Here is a 22,254-nt window from a genome sequence, read left to right as displayed (position 1 = left end):
CCTATTTTCACTATTTTTCAACACTGTTTCTTTGCCCATTGAACACACTTGCCCCAAGTCACCAAGTAGTGCAAATTCATATGCATCATAACATCTATTTTTAAGGCTAACATAACAGCACTACATTGATTCTCATATTACACAGGACTGCTGACTTCAAACTCACTTGGATCACACACAGCTTTTTTTAAACTTCCACTTGTATTTGTATTTGTATTTCTATCCAAACCTTTTGGACAAGCAAAGTTTTTAATTTCATCATAACACTCACTTGGTTTACCAGTCATGTATAAACAATGCAATGTCAATTTAACCTATGCACATTTTAATGTTTCATTTTATTATTTGGCTGTTCATTTGCTCAAAACAGTCTCAATTGTTTCTTAATGCAACTCAGCTCTAACCAAACATGTGACTAATTAACATCCTCATTTAAACAGTTGCCTCACTGCAGGCAACTGTTTTTGACTTGAAAAAGCTTGGCATTTTCCAAGCGAAAGCGCTTGTCTGACTTTGCTGTTTTGTACCTACTGACTTTGGATTTTTACCATTTGGTCCGATTTTGCTGCTTTGTACCAACTGTCTTTGGATTTTTACCACTTGGCAACTAATAAAGGACTTACCTTTTTTACGAACTATTGTCTTCACTTTGCGGTTCTGGAACTACATTTCAAAACGTTCTATTTCCAAAACTTACTCAACAACCCAGTAATTAATCTCTCTCTCTCTCAAACTGTTTTGTCTGCAATGACCATATACATTTCCTTAGAAATGCTAAAGGAACATTTTTTTTCCTGATGGTGCAAATGTTTTTTGATTGTACACTTCTCTTTGCCAATTTTTATACTTTAATCTATGCTAATAAAAGGGCAGCTAATTATTAATGCTAATATTGCTTAAACTTCTACTGTTCAGACTTTGGACTGTGGAGCTTTTCTCCCAAGGCCTCCGTTGAAAATGGACTTCTGACCCAACTGGACTTTCCCGGTCACTAAATGTCAAAATAAGTAAAAAATATGAACTTTGCAGTTAACAGCTCAGAAGACCACTGTAGTACAGCTGTAGCCTCTCTTTCCAAAGCTGTCAAGTATCTTACTTTCCCTGTCACCCAAGAAGTGGAATCTTGGATGGAGCCCTAGCAGACCCCTTGATGGAATCCCTAGATACCACAAATGAAATCAGAAAAGGGTTCTTTGTGCAAGTGCTTGTAGCTGTCATTCTTGATGCTGCAACCTCGTAAAAATCGTCTTACTCGGATAAGGTTTCTGTGGCTCAGGACAAGGAGTTTGGCTGCAAAAATGCACTGTTAAATATATCATACAATGCTTCAGTCAATGGAGGAATAGTTACAGGTTTTGTCAATGTCAAAAACAAAACTTCCACATACCTTTGCTGTGCATCATTGGCAACCCCTTGCCTCCAATATGAAGTAATCCTTCATTCGATTGAGGGTATCTCCAAATGAGAACTTTTCTGTTGCGCAGAAGATAAGGTGTCTTCAGTGTCTGATTTATAACTACGAGGGGAAAACATCTAGTCTACAGGGGCCGACTCATCAACATCCAACTCAAAAGACAGTGATTCCTCAGGGGAAGAGATGTGTCTTTTCTTTTAAAGGAGGGCCTCAAACACTGATGACTGTTCTGGTGGTGGCTGCAGACTCTTAAGAAAAATTACAAAGTTCCAAGTCATCAGATCTTTTGAGGAGCTAAAGAATGGGGGATGAGAAGACAACCTGCTCAACTCAAGATGAGGTAAGACGGTAGAAAGTCTGAGACTTGGATGCCTTAGCCTCACTTTTGGGAGTGGTAACAACCTTTGAGATCTTTGACTGTGGGTGGGCACAATGATCTCTACTTTAAAACTGCAAATGTCATCTTAAAAAGGAACACTGCCTTTGCCCTTAGCTATCACAACATATGCATGTAAACCACAAACATAGGGAGAAGCACCTGGAAATACAGACTGTTGCTGGGCATTTGGCTCAGGAGGACAGGCCATCATTAGGGTGTGTGGCTACTTCCTGAGGGGTGTGTCACCTAAGGTGCTGGTTTCAACAGGAGCCAAAGACAGGTAGCAAAAGAACCTCACCAGAACGGACACCCTTGAGCCAAGGGAGGCCGTCTGGTCTTCCAGACTGCCTTCTCTTAGATGTTTCTCCTTTTGTTATATGAGTAGGGTGTCTCTGTATGACTTGGCTAATGTCACTGTGGTGCTGGACAGCCATTTGCGGTTCAAACAGTTTTGGACAGATTTGGTTCACTGCTTGACAGTCTCCTACTTGGGAAGGGATGTTATGCTTTATCTACAACCATAATGAACACAGATTAGGAAAGTCTTTGTGCAAAATTTACTTTCTACAAGTAATTCAGTTATTAAATTTAAATTCTGGCATCTAAAGTACCAATGTTCCAAAATCTCCTTAAGTTGTAAAATGTACACAAAGATTTTCCCAAACGGTGTACTTATCTGTATTCTAGAAGCCTGCCAGAACCAACCAACTGATTATTCTGTATAACTCACATCAAAAAGAAACTCTTTACTCTGACAAAAAAAGCTGAAGAAAGCACAGATGACATCCCTCTTACAGCATAGGCAGGTTGATATCCAGGTGCAATTGCATTCACCTGGCCTGGAAGCGGTAGGGAGAAAAGCTCTGGCCGTTTGGTCAGATGTGATTCTTCTGCACTAGAAGTTCCAAGTGTTATCACTACTGTAGCAGGTAACACTACAATGGACACACTTCAAGCAGCAGACTCGCATGTTTGTTCATTTTTCATGCATTTACTTTGAAGGAATAACCTTTTCTCAGATCACTGTAGCTCTTTTTCAAGCATCTCTCTCCTTTCAAGATTCAAGCACATTCTGTAATCCTTCCAATTTCTCAAAGAAGTACAACTCAATTCTTTTCAAAAACTGTCGCTCAGACCAAGACCCTTTGTTAATAACCTTTTCTCCCCAAGACGGGACACTCGAGAAACTCTTAGTGCCTTCAACAACCTTTTTTTTTTGCTACCACCTAGTGCTTTTTCTGAAGTGACCCCATTATCAGCCTCTACTGGATGCGTGGACACTAGACATGCCATAACTCCGGATACCTTTAACACAACTTTCTTCATGCTTGGGTGCATGTAGCCAACATGCACACATGGTCATTTGTCATTTCAGTTATTGCCTATTACAACATCTTCTGGGATATAACGCTGCCACCTACTTGGTTTTACCCCTTCCAAGTCAAAATGAATTTTAGCCAATGGCACCTGAAAAGGTGCCCTTCTCCTGGCCTTAACTGGACTGGGCTGTCTGGGGAGGTAATGCCTCCAACAACTGCAGGTTTAACAATAGTTATATATGGCATATTATTCCTTTTACCAACTGCTTTTCTATCCTACCTGGATAGGGTACAGGCCCTTGTGATAATCTACAGTATTTGTATATGCAGTTTAGGACAACCTGCCACTTAGCTGCTACTTTTATCCTTTATGTGGCTTTTGTTACCCAACCTGTCACATGGACATCTGGACCATACATGTCTTGTCTGAATACACTGGAAATGTTTTACTTCAAGACTTTGTATACTTAAGACAATATTTCACATTTTGGCTGCACAACCTGCTGTGAAGGTTTAAACCGCCTCCTACTGGTCTCCTTGTGCCCATTAGTTGTGCTGCGTATTCCCTTCTTATACAGTTGTGCGTTGTTGGCTGGACAAAGATCATTGGTTACCTAGTTTCAGTGGACTGTTTCACCAGCATGCATGGCTGCTAATAATATGTCCTCGTTGGACATACCAGTAAAATAAATTCCCTTTGTTTTGCACTGCTTAACTGTAACACTGAATTTTTCCATACTTCACAGAGCTCACCTGTGCTGTTTTCTCAAGTACTCTGACTAGAAAACACCTACTGTATAATACATACTGCTATACATTTACACTGTGGCTGCAAATTGGTGAGCAAAACTGTTTAAAGGCTACAATGCTCCAATTTACAAAATCTAATCACTGCCTACCATTTCATACATGGCGGATAGAGCACATAATCCCACCTGCCGAAACCAGGAAACACACAGAAGCTATGAGATTTATCTCCTGCATCACTTTCTTCAACATTTGAATGTGTAATGTGGCCAGCAGAATGGGGTTTGGATCCCATCACTGATGCATATTAGAATACAAAGGGTTACTGGCCTTAATAGCATACACACACACAGTTTGTGCATGATATTGGCCTTAACAGCATACACAAACTGTGCACTAATGCCCTGGGTAACAAACCAGACCCTGCTGCACCCAAATGAGCTTCACATTGCAAAGCTACAAATCAGTGTTAAGAATCACCAGCTTCCCTGGACTTTACCACCTACGACACAGTCCAATGCCATTCTGTGCAATATTACCAATATTAATTGAAATATGACCAGAAGTATTCTGCACATTCACACAACATTTTTCAGAAGTGGGGCAAGGAAACTGTCCAGCACCAACTCACTCTTTCCAAAGTTTATGGATCATTAGTACTAGTTAGTCAAAACTCACAAATTAAAATAATACTCTAAATTTTTTGGCTTAACATTTCAAGGCCTTACTGGCATTATACTTTGAGCTTTGTCTGCAAGAGTTTTAGCTCCCTCTGCAAAACCTGTAGCTTCTATAACTACTACTGTTAACTGACCAGGACAAACAAGCAGTTCCACAATTTTAAATTTCTTAAACAGAATTTCCTATGGATTTAGAAGCTGCATTGCCTGCTTTCACAGTTATACATCCATTGGGAAAAGCAGTCTCAACTACTGTCTAAACAAGCAGTCATTGTGTGATTTAGCCTAAATCTTCAAGAAACATTAACTATGTAGTCAAGAAGCACGGCTTAGCTCCATTTCATAACTGCAATACATTTAAAACAAAATTATAAATGTAGAACTATAAACTATTTTACACATTTTCCTTTTACCTATTCCACATCTTTTAAAAGGTTAAGTACAATACAGCTTCTTAATTAACCAGTTATGTATGCATACAAAATTGCATACCACTAATAAAACTATTTTGTTTTTCATGCATTTTCTTTGAAGGAATAATAAACATTTTCCAGATCAAAGCAGATCGTCTCATATGATGCACCATGTGCTACCCAAAGTAAGAGGTGGGCAGGAAAAGTCTACAGTGCTGGGTGCAAATTTCACACCAAAACAATTAATAGTGCTCTCTCAATTTAAGGTTATCATCTTAATGTCCAGAGCTTGGGGTGTGAGCCCCAGTACAGGAAGAAGAGATGGACCCTTCTTAACCAGGGCTTGCTGGATGGTCCCAGGAGATGTAGACCTGGTTTTAAGTAGCCCTTGCCCACATCTGCACGACTCAAGAAAAATACCCATGATTAAGATGGTCATCTACAGGCCCAAGCCATCCATCTGAAACTAGTGAAGTGCAATAAGGTTGGAAAGTACCTATGCAGTAGGAACTGAGGATGTGCCTCATCCAAGTCAACTTAACTTCAATAAAACATAAGAAAGGCCTACTGTTAAGTACTTGCTGAAGGACAAGCACACCACCATAAGAATTCAGGGGTTGGTTGGATCCCTGCCTTACAATGAGGAAGTTCAAGACTGGACCTTGATTCCAAGTGCTTGTTCTTGTGACAGTGCTCCAACATATGCCAGGGACTGCAAAAATAACTCACACAAACAGCTCTCAACTGCTCCCAACTTTCCAGTGGGCTAATAACTTTTCCTGTTTTCAATGTCATGCAGAAAGACTGAACCACTGACACACATAGCAGTTAACAATGTCACTTTTTATATGCAGTCTGAATATCAGACACTTACAGTGCTTAAACATGCAAATGCAACACTTTACTGAAGACAGCAAATATCAAGAGATGAATCGAAAAACAGTACTGGTGGCTTCCAGAAAAAAACAATTTATGTAACCAGCTCCTGATGTCACAATGTGCTTCAGACAGGCATAAAAATGTCCCTAAACATAAAATTCTGCAGAAAGAAAATGATAAATTCTGACATATACACAATAATCTAGGATTCATCACAGACGGTACTTGCCATTAGTTTTACTGTTCCAGATGTAGTCAGAAATGCACTAAAGTATATAAAACATTTTTTAGAGGAGTATCATTAACAACTTACAAGATCAGCATTTGTCAATGGTCGATAGTCCAAACTATTTCGGAACTCCCTAATCATGCACATTATTTCATAGTTGGGCGTTGCTACATCGACTTCCTAAAAATACAAACAAATACACTCACATTCTGTTTTACATGAAAATATTCTACTACACACTCAAGTGAAAAAGATTCTAAAATGGCACTTCCTCCAACATTATCATTTATAGAATGTGACAAAAGACTAACTCATTTAATTATTCTGTTAACCAGAGATAAGATACCCAAGGAGAATTTTTTTTTTAAAAAACACATTAAACAGCAGGATCTTTCATACATATGAACACAGTTACAACACTGATTATTATTAGAGAAAACAGAGAGCTCAGTGAAAAGTGCAAATTAAGCTATATAATATTTTATACAGTCAACACAGTTCATATATCGGAAAAAGCAGATGTATATTCACCCCATTAGTCGATCTGCAAAGAAACCTGTAAAGACTCAGCTGCAAGATTTTCATTTTCAAGGAAAGAGTGGTCAGTTCCTCTGTCATTCAGTTCAACCCACATCCACTGAATAAACACAGCCTGTGAGACAGCAAACAAAAGCACAGCATACAAAAAAACAACACACTGCACACTTTCCCATCTTGCAGGGAAATCAAAGGCGACAGGGTAGCAAACTCAACTGATACAGCCAAGTATAGTACAGTTAGATGTTCAAATGAAAACTACTGGAGCAGCTTAAGATATATACTGCTAGGGTTCTAACAGCCAGAGAGTTTCCCAAGCTTCTCTATGCACCCAAACAGTTAGTCAGCTTGAGCTGAGCTGACTGAATAACAGGATTGGGTGACACACTCTTAAAGGCTTTCATTCCAACAGCAAGAAAAAGGCTAAAGGACTGAGAAACAAAGGCTGGGAACATCATAACAATAATAATAATTAATAAGAATTACAATTGCCAAACACCTACTGCATTGGTAAGTTTACTTACACAACTGTATTATTTTCTTCACATGGGTCACTGTTGCAGTAGCCTAAGCTACATAGATAGGGGGCAATTAAGTCCTGGGGAAAAACAGCACAGTTGTGTACACTTACCATAAATGTAGATGTTCCGAGTGTATTCACTGTTGAAGTCATTACATTAGGGTAATCGGCTGGCAGGTTGCCCTCAGTCGGCCTGAAAAACAAACTCTTGGCCCTGCGTCGGCTGCTGTCTCCTCTTACATGACGTCAGGTCGTCAGGGGTATAAAACACGCAGCCGACGCCATTTTAATTAGTTTTTCTTGCCCCAGATGTCAGGTGCCCCCCCAAATGGAGAGCAAAAAATATATATACATACATAAATATATATATGCATGTAATTTAGAAAGTACAGTTTTGTACCTACCATAAATGTAGATATCCGATAGGAATGCATCTGCAGTCCTTACAAATGGGTAGTCCTGTCGTCAAGCAGCCCTTCGGTCGGCCGGATTCCAAAGTCTGGGTCTGGCTTCGGCTGGTGTCGCACTTCACCCGACGTCATAGCTGCAGTTTTTCGGGTATAAAGGCATCAGCCGACGCCATCTTCCTCAGTGTTTCTTGCCCCAGATGCCAGGTGCCCTCTTTGATGGCTAAATTTGGATAAATGCCAATGTTTCCAAATAGTAGAGAGCAAACACATAAAATAAGCATGTATGTACATATATACAAACAAATACACCATAATAGATCCCCCCCAAGCTAGCTGAAGGATGGCAAATACCCTAGGAGTACCACAGAGGGGAAGGTGGGTGGGTAATCCTGACTGCAGATGCATTCCTATCGGACATCTACATTTATGGTAGGTACAAAACTGTACTATGTCCTTCAAGGATGCATCTGCAGTCCTTACAAATGGGTAGAATACCATAGCTAAACTAGGGAGGAGGAAAAAGTAGAGATTATGGTGTAGTTAGGATCCCTTGCAAAACAGCAGTGGCAAAACCTGCTCGGGATCTAGAGTATAAAGGTAAATTGTAATGCTTGGCAAATGTATGCACGGAGGTCCAAGTAGCAGCCTCTATAATGTCCTTGGTAGCCACTCGTAAGAAAGCTGTGGTAGTGGCTGTAGCCCTTGTGGAGTGAGGCCTGATGTTCTCTGGAGTTTTCTTTCCATGGTATGAGTAACAAAATCTAATGCAATTTCCTATCCATTTGGAGATTGTCTGTTTTGAAATGGGTTTTCCTTCCTTTCCTGTTGCATATGCTACCAGAAGCTGGTCAGTTTTTCTATTGGACTTGGTCCTGTCCAGGTAGTAGCATAATTGCCTATGTACATCCAAGGTATGCAACAGTTTTTCTCCCCTGTTCTGTGGGTTGGGGAAGAATGTAGGTAGGTGGATAGCCTGATTTAAAGACACTCTGGATACCACCTTAGGCATAAATGTGGGATTTGTTCTCATGGACACTCTATCTTGATGGAAGATCAGGAAGGGTTGCACTGCCATTAATGCCTGTAGTTCAGAGACCCTTCTTGCTGAGGTGATTGCCAGTAGGAAAGCAGTCTTCCAGGATAAGTATTGTAATTCTGCTGTTGCTGCTGGTTCGAAAGGGGTAAGTGTCAATTTTTCTAACACAAAGTTCAAGTCCCATGCTGGCAATGGTGGTTTCCTGGGAGGTTTTATATTCTTAATTCCTCTCAGAAACTGTCTGAGCAGAGGATGAGAGAAGACAGGAGGATCCAAGCTGTATTCTGCTGAAATAGCTGATGCATGTATCTTGATGGAAGAATATGACAGGCCTGCATGGAAGAGCTCTGCCAAGTACTCCAGGATGTTGGCTATGTTTACTAGTGCCACATCTTCTCCTTTTGCAGTGCTCCAAATGAGATATCTTTTCCATTTTGCTGCATAATTCATTCTTGTTGAAGGTCTACGAGCCTCAAGGATTATGTCTTTAACCCTTTGGGATAAATCTGGGTTAATTGTCCTTATGTAATGTTCCAGGCAGTTAGCTGCAAAGTTTTCAGGTTTGGATGCAGGATGTTGTAGTTGTTCTGTGTTAACAGCAATGGAATCAGGGGCAGTGTCCATATTTGTTCCTGAGACATGCTCCTCAGCAATGGGTACCAATGTTGTCTTGGCCAGTCTGGAGCTATCAGAATGATCCTTGGACGTTCCTCTTTGATCTTCAAAAGCACCTTGTGCATCAAAGGAAGTGGTGGGAATGCATACGCTGTCAGGTTTTTCCAACTGAAAGAGAGGGAGTCCACCTTCCAAGCAAGTGGGTGGTACGTCCTTGTGCAGAATTTCTTTAGCTGGTGATTGAGTGGGGATGCAAATAAGTCTATTTGTGGTAATCCCCATTCTCTTGTGATGGCTTTGAAGATGTCCGGATGCAGCATCCATTCGTGGGCATCTGTGGTAGTTCTGCTTAAAATGTCTGCCAGAATGTTTTCTTTTCCCGGTACAAAAATTGCTTGTAACTGAATGTTGTAGCTCAGAGCCACATCCCATAGGTCCAGTGCCAGCCGGCATAGAGGATATGAGTGTGTGCCTCCCTGTTTGTTGATGTACCACATAACTGTGGTGTTGTCTGTCCTTATCATCAACTGACCTTCTTGGAGAAATGGTCTGAATGACTGGATTGCCAATTTTACTGCCAGCATTTCCTTTAGATTTATGTGCAGGCGCAGCTGGTCTTGAGTCCATAAGCCTTGTATGCACTTGGACAGCATGTGTGCCCCCCAACCGAGGTCTGAGGCATCTGTCGTGATGGTTTGGCTTGGTTGACTGTTGCAGAAGGGCAATCCTTTGTTTGTTTGACAGGCCTGAGCCCACCATAGGAACTCTTGGTTCAGGCATGGGATTATTGGAATTTTGGTTTCTAGGCTGTGCTTGTGCTGGGACCACAAATTCTTTAGGTACCACTGTAGCTTTCTCATATGCAGTCTGGCATGAGGGACCAGAATTATGCAGGATGCCAGGAAGCCTAGGGCTTGCAGTACTTTTCTTGCAGTTAGATGGTTCTGCTTTGTTAATGCCAAGAAGTAGAGAGGTAGTTGCTCTTGCTTTTCTGCAGTTAGGAATGCCATTTGTTTTGATGTGTCCAGCTCTGCACCCAGAAAAGTTATTCTTTGGGATGGAGTCAGCCTTGACTTTTTTATACTGACTGTATATCCCAGGGCTTGCAGTAGGTAAATGACTCTTTGTAAGTCTTCTGTTAGTTTGCTTTTGTTGTCCGCTTGAATCAGGCAGTCGTCCAGGTAGGGATAAATTTGGATTCCCTGAAGTCTGCAATGAGCAATTACTGATGCCAGGCATTTCGTGAACACTCTGGGCGCAGTAGATAAGCCAAAGGGCAATGCTGAGAATTGATAATGCTCTGATCCTGCAAGAAATCTGAGGTATCTTCTGCAATTTGGTCGTATGGGGACGTGCAGGTATGCCTCCTTGAGATCTAGAGTTACCAGCCAAGACTCCTTGCCCAGCATGGGAAGAAGCTGCTGTAGGGTCAGCATTTTGAATTTTGGAACAATGCGGAATGTGTTTAAAGCGGACAGGTCGAGAATAGGCCTCCATTTGTTCTCTTTTCTTGGTACCAGGAAGAGTCTGGAGTAAAATCCCTTTCCTTGCTCCATAGATGGTACCTTTTCCACAGCTCTCATTCTTAATAATTGAGATATTTGCTTTAGAGCTTCTGCCCCTTTGAGTAGGTGGTAGATTTGGCATTCCTCTCTTTCCTGGCAGAGTATGGAAATGGAACCTGTAACCTTGGTCTATAGTTTTCAAAATCCATTTTTCCCTTGTGATGCAATGCCAGTTCTTTGAAAATAAGGTTAGCTTTCCGCCTAAGGGTGCTTCCAGTTGTTCCCTGGTAGGTGGTGCCACATCCAAGTCACTGTGATTGTGGTGTTGTAGTGGTGGTGGCTGCGTCCGTGCTTCGCTGGTTGTTACCTTGCCACTGGCGTCCCCTGTAGGCACCCCTGGATTGGTTTCTGCCTCTTGAACGCCTATTCCTGCCTCTCTGTGTCTTAGAGGAGTCTGGAAAGGACCAATTTTTGGAGGGCCAGTTCCTGCTAAACCTTGGAGGTTGAACCTGTAAGAAACCTTTCACTGTTTGTACAGATTTCGCCTTCTCTTCCATCTTCTTTAGTACCTGCTATGCAGGGGAACCAAATAAATTGACCTTGTCCATGGGTGCGTCCAAAAGCTTAGATTTGACATGGTCTGGTAATGCCTGCTCTTTCAACCATGCATGTCTCCGGATAACTGTGCCAGTCATGGCTGATCTAAAGGAAGCCTCCAGTGCATCATAGCCACATTTTAAAGAATGGTTACTAACCTGCTGTATGTTATGTACCATTTCCTGAACATATTTTTTATCTAGAGATTCTTCAGAGGACAGCTTTTTAGTTAACTGGTCAAGCATAAACTCTTGATATTGAATCATATGGAATTGGCAGTTCAAAGCTCTAGCTGACAAAGTAGCAGAAGTGTAAACTTTTTTACCCCATCTCTCTAAGGATCTGGATTCCCTTTCAGAGGGGAGGGGTTTTTTTGCAGATGTAGTTGCTACAGCCTTAGGACCCTGGGAGATAGTCTCTGGATCTGCAAAAGGAGCCTTGTATAAATGGTGATGAGTGTCCGGGACCCTGTAGAACCTATCGGGCTTAGCAGGGGCCGGAGGTAATGAGTCAGGAGCAGTGCAAGCATCATTAAATGCATCATCTACAACAGAAAGAACTGGAGGTATAGCTAAAAGCCTATGCTGTGGCAAATGTAGAAAGGTTCTAAGCCTTTTTCTGGAGTCTGAGAAATCTTGGCCCTGCCACTGAAATTGTTCCCTCATTGCATGCAAGGTTTCCCCAAAGGAAAATTCCTCAGGTGGAGAGGCTGAAGGAATGGACTCTTCAGCATCAGAGTCTTTGTAAGGGGAATAAGGAGCCTCAGGAGGGTCTGTATGTTCTGAGTCATCGGAGGAGTCATCTGTGGATACTGGTTCAGGGGGCTCTTCTCTGGAGGTGGATGAGAGGCCCTGTCTGGATGAGGCTGGGAGACACGAATTAAAGAAATGAGATCCTCAGCCAAAGAAAGCATATGGGAACTAGTGCTGGGCCTGTGAGAGGGGGGTTTAACAGGCACCGTTTTTGAAGCTTTAGCTGCTTTAGCCCTGGCAAAGGCCTTAATAGACATGGCTGCAGGAGGCCTAGCAGCTCCACGTGCAGGGGTTGAAATATCCAAGGGAATAGTGTCTGATAATTCCTGAGAAACCGCAACAGAAGGTTGGGTTTCAGAAGCCGATTCCACGAGGCTAGAAGAGGCCTCGGTAGAAGGCATGATTTCGGCCGGGGAAAGAACCGCTTGCTCGGTTTCAGCCGAAACCGAGACACTCGTGGTTGGCTTAACCGCGGTTTCGGCCGAAACTGCGGACCGCGAGTGTCGGTCCTTTTTCCTGCGTTTTTTGGTAATTTGTGAAGTCGGAGAGTCCGACGGCATGATATAAGCAAATTCAGAGCCGAAAAACTGTTCTGCAAATTCTGACCGACGTCTAAGCGTCCGTCGGTTAAAAGAAGCACAGGCTAGACAAGCTGCTACGTCGTGGTCTGGGCCTAAACAAGGTAAGCAGTAAGAGTGGAAATCTTTATGAGGTATTTGTTTCCCACAAGTTAAACAGTTATTCACTTTTTCTGACATCGGCTGAGGCAAGAAAGAGTCCCCAACGGGGTACTTAGCTTTTTAGAAGTCTTCGAAGTAGTATTCGGTATGAAATCTCTGGTTCTGACCGAACAGCACTTGCGAACAGCTTCTGCTTCGGGCGCCACGCGGCAAGAAAAGACTGGGGAAGATGGCGTCGGCTGATGCCTTTATACCCGAAAAACTGCAGCTATGACGTCGGGTGAAGTGCGACACCAGCCGAAGCCAGACCCAGACTTTGGAATCCGGCCGACCGAAGGGCTGCCTGACGACAGGACTACCCATTTGTAAGGACTGCAGATGCATCCTTGAAGGACATCACAAAAGATTTACCAGAAACTAAAAGCAAATATACCAAAAAGGCTTTTGAGCATAGTAAAGGAAAGAAGAGGTATAATAAGAGAGAAAAAGGGGGCTGGCAGGTGGGTAACCCGGACTGCAACAGTGAATACACTCGAAAATCTACATTTATGTTAAGTGTACACAACTGTACTATGTTCTTCGTGTTTCACTGTTGCAGTCATTACATTTGGGTAGAATCCCAAATCTATGGATGGGAGGATGGAATTATACAGCATTAGGAGCAGCTATAAGGCCCTGCAAGGACAGCACTGGCAAAGCCTGCCCTGGATTTAGAAGAGAGATAAATGGTAATGTTTGGTGAACGTATGAACTGAGCTACAAGTAGCAGCTTCTAGAATGTCTCTGGTAGGAACCCCTCTGAGAAAAGCTGCAGAAGTAGATGCAGCCCTGGTGGAAAGGGAACTGATCCCCTTGGTGATAGGTTTACCATGGTGCATGTCACCGAAACAAATACAATGGCTTATCCATTTTGAACTAGTCTGCTTTGAAATAGCCTTCCCCTCTGCCCCAACAGCAAATTTCACCAGTAGTTGCTCAGACTTTCTTAGAGATTTTGTCCTGTTTAAGTAGATTCTTAGTTGTCTGTGCACATCCAATGAATGCAGAATCCGCTCCCCCTTTTTCCTGCGGATTTGGGAAAAAAGTTGGCAGATGAATGGTCTGATTAAGAGCCACACGGGATACCACCATAGGCATAAAGATTGGATTGGTCCTGCGGGCCACCCTGTCCGGATAAAAGATAATGAAAGGCTCCACTGCCATTAGAGCCTGTAGCTCTGAAATCCTTCTAGCTGAAGTGACTGCTAAAAGAAAGGCTGTCTTCCAAGAAAGAAATTTTGTCTGCAGTAGCAACTGGTTCAAAAGGAGGTAGGGTGAGTTTTTCCAGCACAAAATTGAGCTCCCATACAGGAGTTGGTGCTCTCTGGGAGGTCTCATATTTTTGGGCCCTCTGAGGTACTGCTTTAGCAGGGGATGAGAAAAGAGAGGAGGCTATGTGTTGTAATGTGCTGAGATGGCAGAGGTATGGATTTTTATAGAAGAAAAAGATAGGCCCTTGTGAAGCATCTCCGTTAAATATTGCAGAATCTGAGGGATATTGGGCATTGCTGTGTTTATTCCTTGTGCTTGGTTCAGGCACAGAATCTTTTCCATTTATCAGCATAAGATTTTCTAGTACTAGGCCTTTTAGCCTCCAAAATGACATCCATCACAGGTTTACTGAGAGATGTGACTGGTGAAATTAGTTGATTAGCCATGCTGCAAGATTCAGAGTTTGGAGCGGAGTGTGCAGAATTTGAGAGTTCTGCTGAGACAGTAGATGAGGTGTCTGAGGCAGGTACCACGGAGGAAGGTGTGACATATTCCGTAGAAGTGGGTACCAGTGCTGGCGAGGCCAGTCTGGAGCAATCAGAATCATTTTTGTTTTTTCCTGTCTGACTTTTAGTAAAACCTTGGAGAGCAGAGGCAGAGGGGGAAAGGCATAGACCAATAGGTTTTTCCAGCTGAAGGATAAGAGCATCCACTTTCCAAGCTTTTTTGTGATGAATTCTTGTGCAGAATTTGTCTGATAGTTTTGGGGAGAGGCAAAAAGATCTATGTCTGGGCTCCCCCATTATCGTGTCAACATGCTGAAGATTTGTGGATCCAGTTTCCATTCGTGTGGGTCCATAAGATTTCTGCTTAGTTCATCTGCCAGAGTATTTTGCTTTCCTGGCAGGAAGTGAACTTGAAGATGTATTTGGTAAGTCAAGGCTGTGTTCCATAAGGCCATGGCTAGTCTGCAAAGAGGGTAGGAGTGGGTACCCCCTGCTTGTTTATGTACCACATAACTGTGGTGTTTGTCCGTCTTTATCAGTAATTGTCCTTGATGAAGAAAGTCCTTGAAGGCTGTCAGAGCATTCTGTACAGCTAGCATTTCTTTCTGGTTGACATGTAGGTGCATGTGATTTGGGCTCCATTCGCCCTGAATGCATCTCCCTGCCAGATGGGCCCCCCCAAGCATAGTCAGGGTTTGGGTGGCAGGGGGTAGAATGAATGACCGTCCCTTGTTTTGGTGACAGGCTCCTGCCCACCATAGGAAAGCCTGTTGCAGGCAAGGAACGAGAGGAATCATTGTTTCCAGGCTGTGACAATGTTGACTCCATAAGATTTTTAGGTACCATTGAAGTTTCCTCATATGCAGCCTTGCATATGAAATTAGTAGAATGCAAGAAGCCATGAACCCCAAAGCCTGCAGAATTTGTTGTGCAGATGGCTGGGTTTTTGTGGCCACTGGTTTGAAGTATGTTATCAATTGAATTTTGTTTGTCTGGGGTGAGGTAAGCAATCTGGGCAGTTGCATTCAAGCTTGCACTCAGGAATGTAATTATTTGAGAGGGTACCAGCTGCGATTTCTTTTCGTTTTTGGTGTACCCTAGGCATGTTAGAAGCCTTTTTACAAACGCCAGATGTTGTAGAAAAGTGTCCTTGTCTTCTGCCTGAATTAGACAATCATCCAGATAAGGATAAATTTGAATGTTTCTTTGTCTGCAAAATGCAATCACTGGTGCCAGGCACTTTGTGAAGACCCTGGGCGCAGTAGATAAGCCAAAGGGCAGTGCAGAGAACTGGTAATGCAAATAGCCTGCTTTGAAGCGGAGGTATTTTCTGCAAGACTCCCTGAAGGGGATATGCAGGTAAGCCTCTAAGTCTGGAGTTAACAAACAGGCATCCTTGCCTAGCATAAGCAGCAACTGTTGTAGAGTCAGCATCTTGAATTTTGGAATGTCCAGGAAGGTATTTAGACTGGATAAGTCCAGTATTGGATGCCATGATTTGTCTTTTCTGGGTACCAGGAAAAGTCTTGAATAAAAACCTTGTCCTTTTTCCCTTTCTGGTAATGGTTGAATAGCCCCCACATCCATGAGGGACACTACTTGTTTCTGAGCCTCTGCCCACTGATTTGGGGGCAGATCTGGCCATCCGTTTGGAATTGGCAACTTGTGGAAATGAAATCTGAATCCCTGGGATACTATAAAATCCACTTGTCCTGGGTAATTAGATGCCAATTTTGAGCATGAAGTGCTAGTTTCCCCACCAAAGGGGCTGCCAAAAGATAAGTGCTTGGAAATGGAAATGCTCTGCTACTTCCAGATTTGGAGGTGGAGGCACCCCATTGTTTTGTTCTGTAAGTTCCTTGTGACTGAAACCTGGAGCATTTGGAGTGTCTGAGTTTGACCTGAGCGGCTCTGTTGGGTACTGGAAAGGACCAATTCTTAGTAGACCAGTGCCTACTGAACCTGGGTGGATGCACTTGCAAGAAATCTTTTACAGTTTGCATGGATTTAGCTTTGTCTTCCAACTTTTTCAAAACTTCTTCTGCCTTATTACCAAACAGACTGTCCTGTTGTAAAGGAGCATCCAACAATTTAGTTTTCACATGATCAGGCAGATTTTGCTTCTTGAGCCAAACATGCCTTCTTATCACAGATCCAGTTACGGCGGCCCTATAAGAAGCCTCCAAGGAATAAAAACCACATTGTAAAGTATGCTTTCCAACAATCAGAAGTCAACATAATTTATTTTCTGTTTAAGTAAGCCCATGACATGCTGTTGATATTTAAGCATATGAAATTGACAGTTTAAAGCCCTGATTGCCAGGGTTGCAGACGTATAACCCTTCTTACCCCATCTATCCAGCACCCTGGAGTCTCTATCAGAAGGGGTAGGACTTTTTAGCAGTAGAAGCCTCAACACCCTTGGGACCCTGAGAAATTGTTTCAGGGTCAACAGTAGGATTTTTGAAAAGAAACTTGTGGGAGTCAGGAACCCTGTAATATCTCTGTCTGGCTTACTAGGAGCCGGAGGCAGGGAATCAGGAGCCATGCTGGATTCTGAGAAAACATCAACAATGTCTAAACAGGAGGTATAGCCAAAGGCCTATGTTGAGGAAGAAGAATAAAATCCCTAAGCCTCTTTTAGGATTCTGAAAAATCCTGACTCTCCCAATGAAAATGTTCCCTTAAGGTATGCAAAGTTTCTACAAAAGAAAAATCCTCAGGAGGGGGAAGCAGAAGGGATGGATTCTTCTGCATCAGAGTCCTCATAAGGGGGAATAGAAATTCCTGATCAGAAAAGGAATCAGAAGAAATGGAAACCTGATCTGAGGATTCATAATCAGTGCCTTGCCTAGGCCTCTTAGCAGGAGTGGGTTGGGAACCCCTGATCAAGGTAATTAAATCCTCAGCCATTTTGATAATTTGTTTTTTAGGCATAGGGGCCTGAACACGTGCTCATGCGTCGGTTTTTTATACATAAAAGTTGGTTTTGGCCTTGTTTTTGATGATGGCGTCGGTTTAATATACAAATCTTTAAGCCTGAAAACACCCTCAGAAGCCGGTGCCTGCTCAGCGGCTCCGGACCTATCCAAGGAAGTGACATCCGTGGGTTCAATACTTGAAGAATCTTGTAGCATACCGGACTCCGAATGGGTCTTGGTAGAAGACTGCGAATCAAAAGTAGTGAGCATCAGGGGCTACAAAAGCACCTCACTGAGTCGACCGGCGACTGGCTTAGGAGAAGCTTCGTCGTCGGTTTTGGACCTCAACGGTCTCTCTTTTTCTTTGCTTTTTTTTTTGTGAATTCCGGTAGTCGGATTGCTAACCGACGACATTTCAGGACAGTTAAATCTTGAGCCAAAGTATTTAGAAGCAAAAATATACTGACGCTTAATAGTGCATTGGTTAAATGTAGCACAAAACAGACAGCAAGGCACGTTGTGGTCAGAGCCTAGGCAACGAATACAGCACAAATGAAAATCCTTATGAGGTATTTGCTTCCCACAAGTAACACAATTATTAACTTTTACTGACAACGGTAAGGAGCAAGGAAAAAGTTTCCCCAATGGGGTACTTAGCTTTAGGTTGAAGACTTCGGTTCTGAAACTTGAAAACAAAAATTTCAGGAGTCGGCCGACCGGCACTTGCAAACTGCTTCTGCTTCGCACACCGCACGGCAAGAAAGACTGATTAAAATGGCATCAGCTGCATGTATTATACCCCTGACGACCTGACATCATGGAAGAGGAGACAGCAACCAATGCAGGACCCAAGACTTTGTTATTCAGGCCGACTGAGGGTAACCTGCCAGCAGACTACGCTAATGTAATGACTGCAACAGTGAAACACGAAGAACATCTTAAAGCCTGTCCTAGACCTGAGAAAATCTAGTTCATAATGCTTTGTAAAAGTGAGCACAGAGGACTAAGCTGCTATTTCTAGAATTCAACCATTTCAAAAAAGCCATAGCTGAAGACAAAGCCCTCACAGAATGAGCCCTGACCCGGTCTGGAAAGGTTTTGTTGTGGTGGGTATAACAAAAGGTGATAGCAAGAGACATTAGGAAATAGTCTGAATTGACACAAATTCTTTACTTTTTCTTTTTTTTTTTTTTTTTTTTTATATTATATTATTATAGAGCAGATGAGGGATTCTGCAGGACTGTAGTGACAGGATAATATCAGAGTTGTCTGTGGACATCCAAGGTAAGAAGTGTCCCATTTCGCTCATATTAGGTTCTGCAAGGAAGAGAAAGTGATGAACAACTTGGGCTAGGAAAACTCTTGATAGCACTATATGCATATACACAAAACATTAGTTCTAAAGGATACCCCATCTTTGTGGAAAATAAGATAAGGTTGACCAAACATAAGAACTTGCAACTCATAACCTTCTTGTAGATGGTCACATCAGTTAGTAAAGTACCATTGTGTACACTTACCATAAATGTAGATGTTCGAGTGTATTCACTGTTGCAGTCACTACATTGGGTCCTGCGTCATTTGCTGTCTTCTCTTTCATGACGTCAGGTCGTCAGGGGTATAAAACATGCAGCCGACGCCATTTTCTTTAGTTTTTCTTGCCCCCGATGTCAGGTTCCCCCCCAAGAAGCTTGGTACGCTAAAAGAATACATTGGGAAATCCAGCGTGACAGGGAGATTTTTGATACTGCTTTCCCCAAATTAAATTTGGCAAAGGAAATGAACAGCTGGTCGGATTGCCTGTGACCAGCGGTTCTATGAGTATAAAAACGCAGCTGCCTATCAACATCTAATGAATGTAGCTTGTACTCTCCTTTATTCTAATATTTAGGAAAGAAGACCGGTAGATTTATGGATTGATTTATATTGGTTTCTGATGCTATTTTGGGAAGGAAGGAGGGATTGGTCCTGAGGTACACTCTGTCCGGATGAAAGATCAAGTAAGGAGGTTTCACAGAAAGAGCTTGAATCTCCAAAACTCTTTTCGCTGAAGTAATGGCTACAAGGAATACTGTTTTCCAAGGCAAGTATTTGAGATCCACTGAAGCGGCAGGTTCAAATGGTGGAGCAGTCAGGGCTTGAAGAAGTAGTGAAAGATCCCAAGGGGGTACGGCTTTATTTATAGGGGCTCTAAGCAAAAAGGTGCCCTTGAGAAAGGTTTTACACAATTTGGCCGACATCAAGGGCCCTGTGTCATGTCCCACATGGCAATGGGAGATGGCAGCCAATTGTACTTTGACAGTTGAGCAACTAGCGCCTTCCTGAAAAAGTTCGGTTAGGAAGTCTAGTATGGATGGGAGAGGAGCCGTAAAGGGATCTAGATTATGATGCTCCGCCCAGACGGAGAAACGTTTCCATTTACTGCGGTACACTTTCCTGGTGGAAGGTTTATGCGCTGCCACGAGGATGACACTGACTGGTGAAGAGATACTGGGAGTCCTAACTAGAAGTGGAACTGGAGCAACCAAGCTGTCAGCTTCAAACTGTCCAGATTTGGGGTCGGTAAGTCCGACGGATGGGAGATTAGATCCGGACTGGGATCCAGAATCCAGGGGGGATTCACTAGGTGAGACCACAGGTAAGGGAACCAAATTTGCCGAGGCCAGAATGGGGCAAGGCTTTCTGTAAGAGCTGCAGCATCAGGGGTAGAGGAGGATAGGCATAAAGTAGACCGGGCGGCCAAGCATGCACCAGAGCATCTCTTGGAGTTTCCCCTGGAGGGGGAATCAGAGCGAAGAAATTGTCGCATTTGGTGTTTGAGGGAGAGGCAAAAAGATCGCAGCAGGGTTGCCCCCATATTGCGAATATCTGCTTCGCTACTAGTGGGTTGAGAGACCACTCGTAAGGGGTAAGAAGGGTACGGCTGAGTTTGTCCGCTAGGATGTTGGCCCGCCCCGGAATGTGCATTGCAATCAGAAAGCGGTTGGTGGAAATCGCCCATTCCCACACTCTCATGGCTTTGCGGCATACAGGGTAAGACCTGGTTCCCCCCTGTTTGTTGATGTACCAGACAACAGACATGTTGTCCGACTGAATTGCAATAGTTCCTATGGGGAGAAGATTCTGAAGTGCTTGCAACGCGTACAGCACCACTTTCATCTCCAGAAAGTTGATATGCAGGGAAGGTCTCTGTTTCGTTCCACGTGCCTTGGACGGTCCTGCCTGAATAATGCCCCCCCCACCCGAGGCGGGAGGCGTCCGTGGTCACCGTGGCGAGAGGGGGAGAGGTGAAGAAGGGTCAGCCCGTATGGAGATCCGGAGCATGAAGCCACCATAATAGGGCCCTCCTGCAAGCCCTGCTGATAGCGATGGGGTGATGGAGAGGAAAGGACAGAAAGGACCATTGTACTAGAAGGGTCCACTGCAGTACCCTCATGTCCAGACGGGCGCATGGAAGGAGCGTTATCGCTGCCGCCATGGAGCCCAGTGCCCTCAGGACCAATTCCGCCGGTGGTGCTTCTGACTGGAGGATGGCCCGCACATGAAGTTGCAAATTCCGTAGTCGTTCCAATGTCAGGAAGGCTCGTAGAACTCTGGTGTCTATTCTGGTTCCTATAAATTCTATGACTTGTGTTGGGGCCAGAAAAGATTTGTCGGCATTGATGGTGATGCCTAATCGGGGGGCTAGGCGGAGAAAGAAATCTCTGGCTGAGCAAAGTAGATGCCTTGTTGGGGCGGTCAGGAGCCAGTCGTCCAGGTACGGGAAGACCTGCATTCCCTGGAGTCTCAGGTGGGCCACTATCACTGCTAATACCGTGGTGAACACCCTGGGGGCTGTCGTGAGGCCAAAGAGAAGGACCCTGAACTGGTAGTGACTGGCTCCCAGCCGGAAGCGGAGGAACCTCCTGGATCGTCTGTCCATTAGAATGTGGTAGTACGCATCCTTGAGGTCTATAGAGCACATCCAATCGTTCTCCCTTAGAAGGGGAAGAATAGATTGAAGAGTGACCATTCGGAATTTTTCCTTGGTTACCGACGGGTTCAAACGGGACAGGTCTAGAATTGGTCTCGAGTCCCCCGTCTTTTTTGGCACCAAAAGGAACCTGGAGTAGAACCCTAATTCGAGCTGGTCTTGGGGGACGGGCTGGATGGCTCTTTTTTCTAGCAGCTGCTGAATCTCTGCGGCTGTAGCCTCCCTCTGATCGGGTGGTACATTGGGGAGGTTTTTGAATTTGGGGACATGAAGTAATGGAATTTTGTATCCTCTGGATATAATTCGAAGAACCAGCGGTCTGTCGTGATGGACTCCCATGCCGCTAGGTGCTCTGAGAAGCGCCCCCCCTGACTGCTTCCAGAGTGGAGCAGCCGGGCAACCCTTCAGGGCTGCTGCGCGGGGCATGTCAGAGAAAGGTTCTCTGGACTCAAAGTTCCTCGGAGCCCCTCTGCCCCTGGGGCGGCGTCCTCCCTGTCCTCCACTGCCACGGAAGGACTGGTTGTCCGGAGCGGGTTGGGAGTGTTGTGATTTTCAGAACCACATCTTCTTCTGACCCTTTTGGTTCTTTGAAAAGGACCGCTGGGGAGCAGAGAAGCGGACTCAGACGGCAGACAACGTCTTCCCGTCCTTCTCGCTCTGGACTAGTGTCTCGCGAACCGTTTTGCCAAACAGGGCAGAACCATCAAAAGGGGCGTTCGGAAAGGACGCTTTAAAAGGCTCCGCAAAGTCACAATAACAGAGCCAGGCCTGACGTCTCATGACTAGGCCCGCTCCGCTAGCTCTAGCGGCTCCCTCGGTGGCGTGGGACAATAGCCGCATAGAGGTATTTGAAACAGATCTCAGAGTGGCCATTCGGGTGGAGTACAATTG

The 22,254-nt window shown here is 43.9% G+C and overlaps 1 protein-coding gene across 1 annotated transcript in view; it reads right to left on the bottom strand.

Annotated features, from left to right (window-relative positions):
• The window catches only part of KIF2A (kinesin family member 2A), a 2,798,933-nt gene that overhangs the window by 1,741,429 nt on the left and 1,035,250 nt on the right, over nt 1–22,254 (bottom strand). Inside the window, exon 7 of the mRNA XM_044063819.1 lies at nt 6,138–6,240. Coding sequence (XP_043919754.1) covers nt 6,138–6,240 — 103 coding nt within the window. The remainder of the gene's footprint in view (nt 1–6,137; nt 6,241–22,254) is intronic.

Source organism: Protopterus annectens, chromosome 2.part2 (assembly GCF_019279795.1).
Source record: "Protopterus annectens isolate FY-2018-M chromosome 2.part2, PAN1.0, whole genome shotgun sequence".
NCBI lineage: Eukaryota > Metazoa > Chordata > Ceratodontiformes > Protopteridae > Protopterus > Protopterus annectens.
This window is presented reverse-complemented; position numbering and strand designations above follow the sequence as displayed.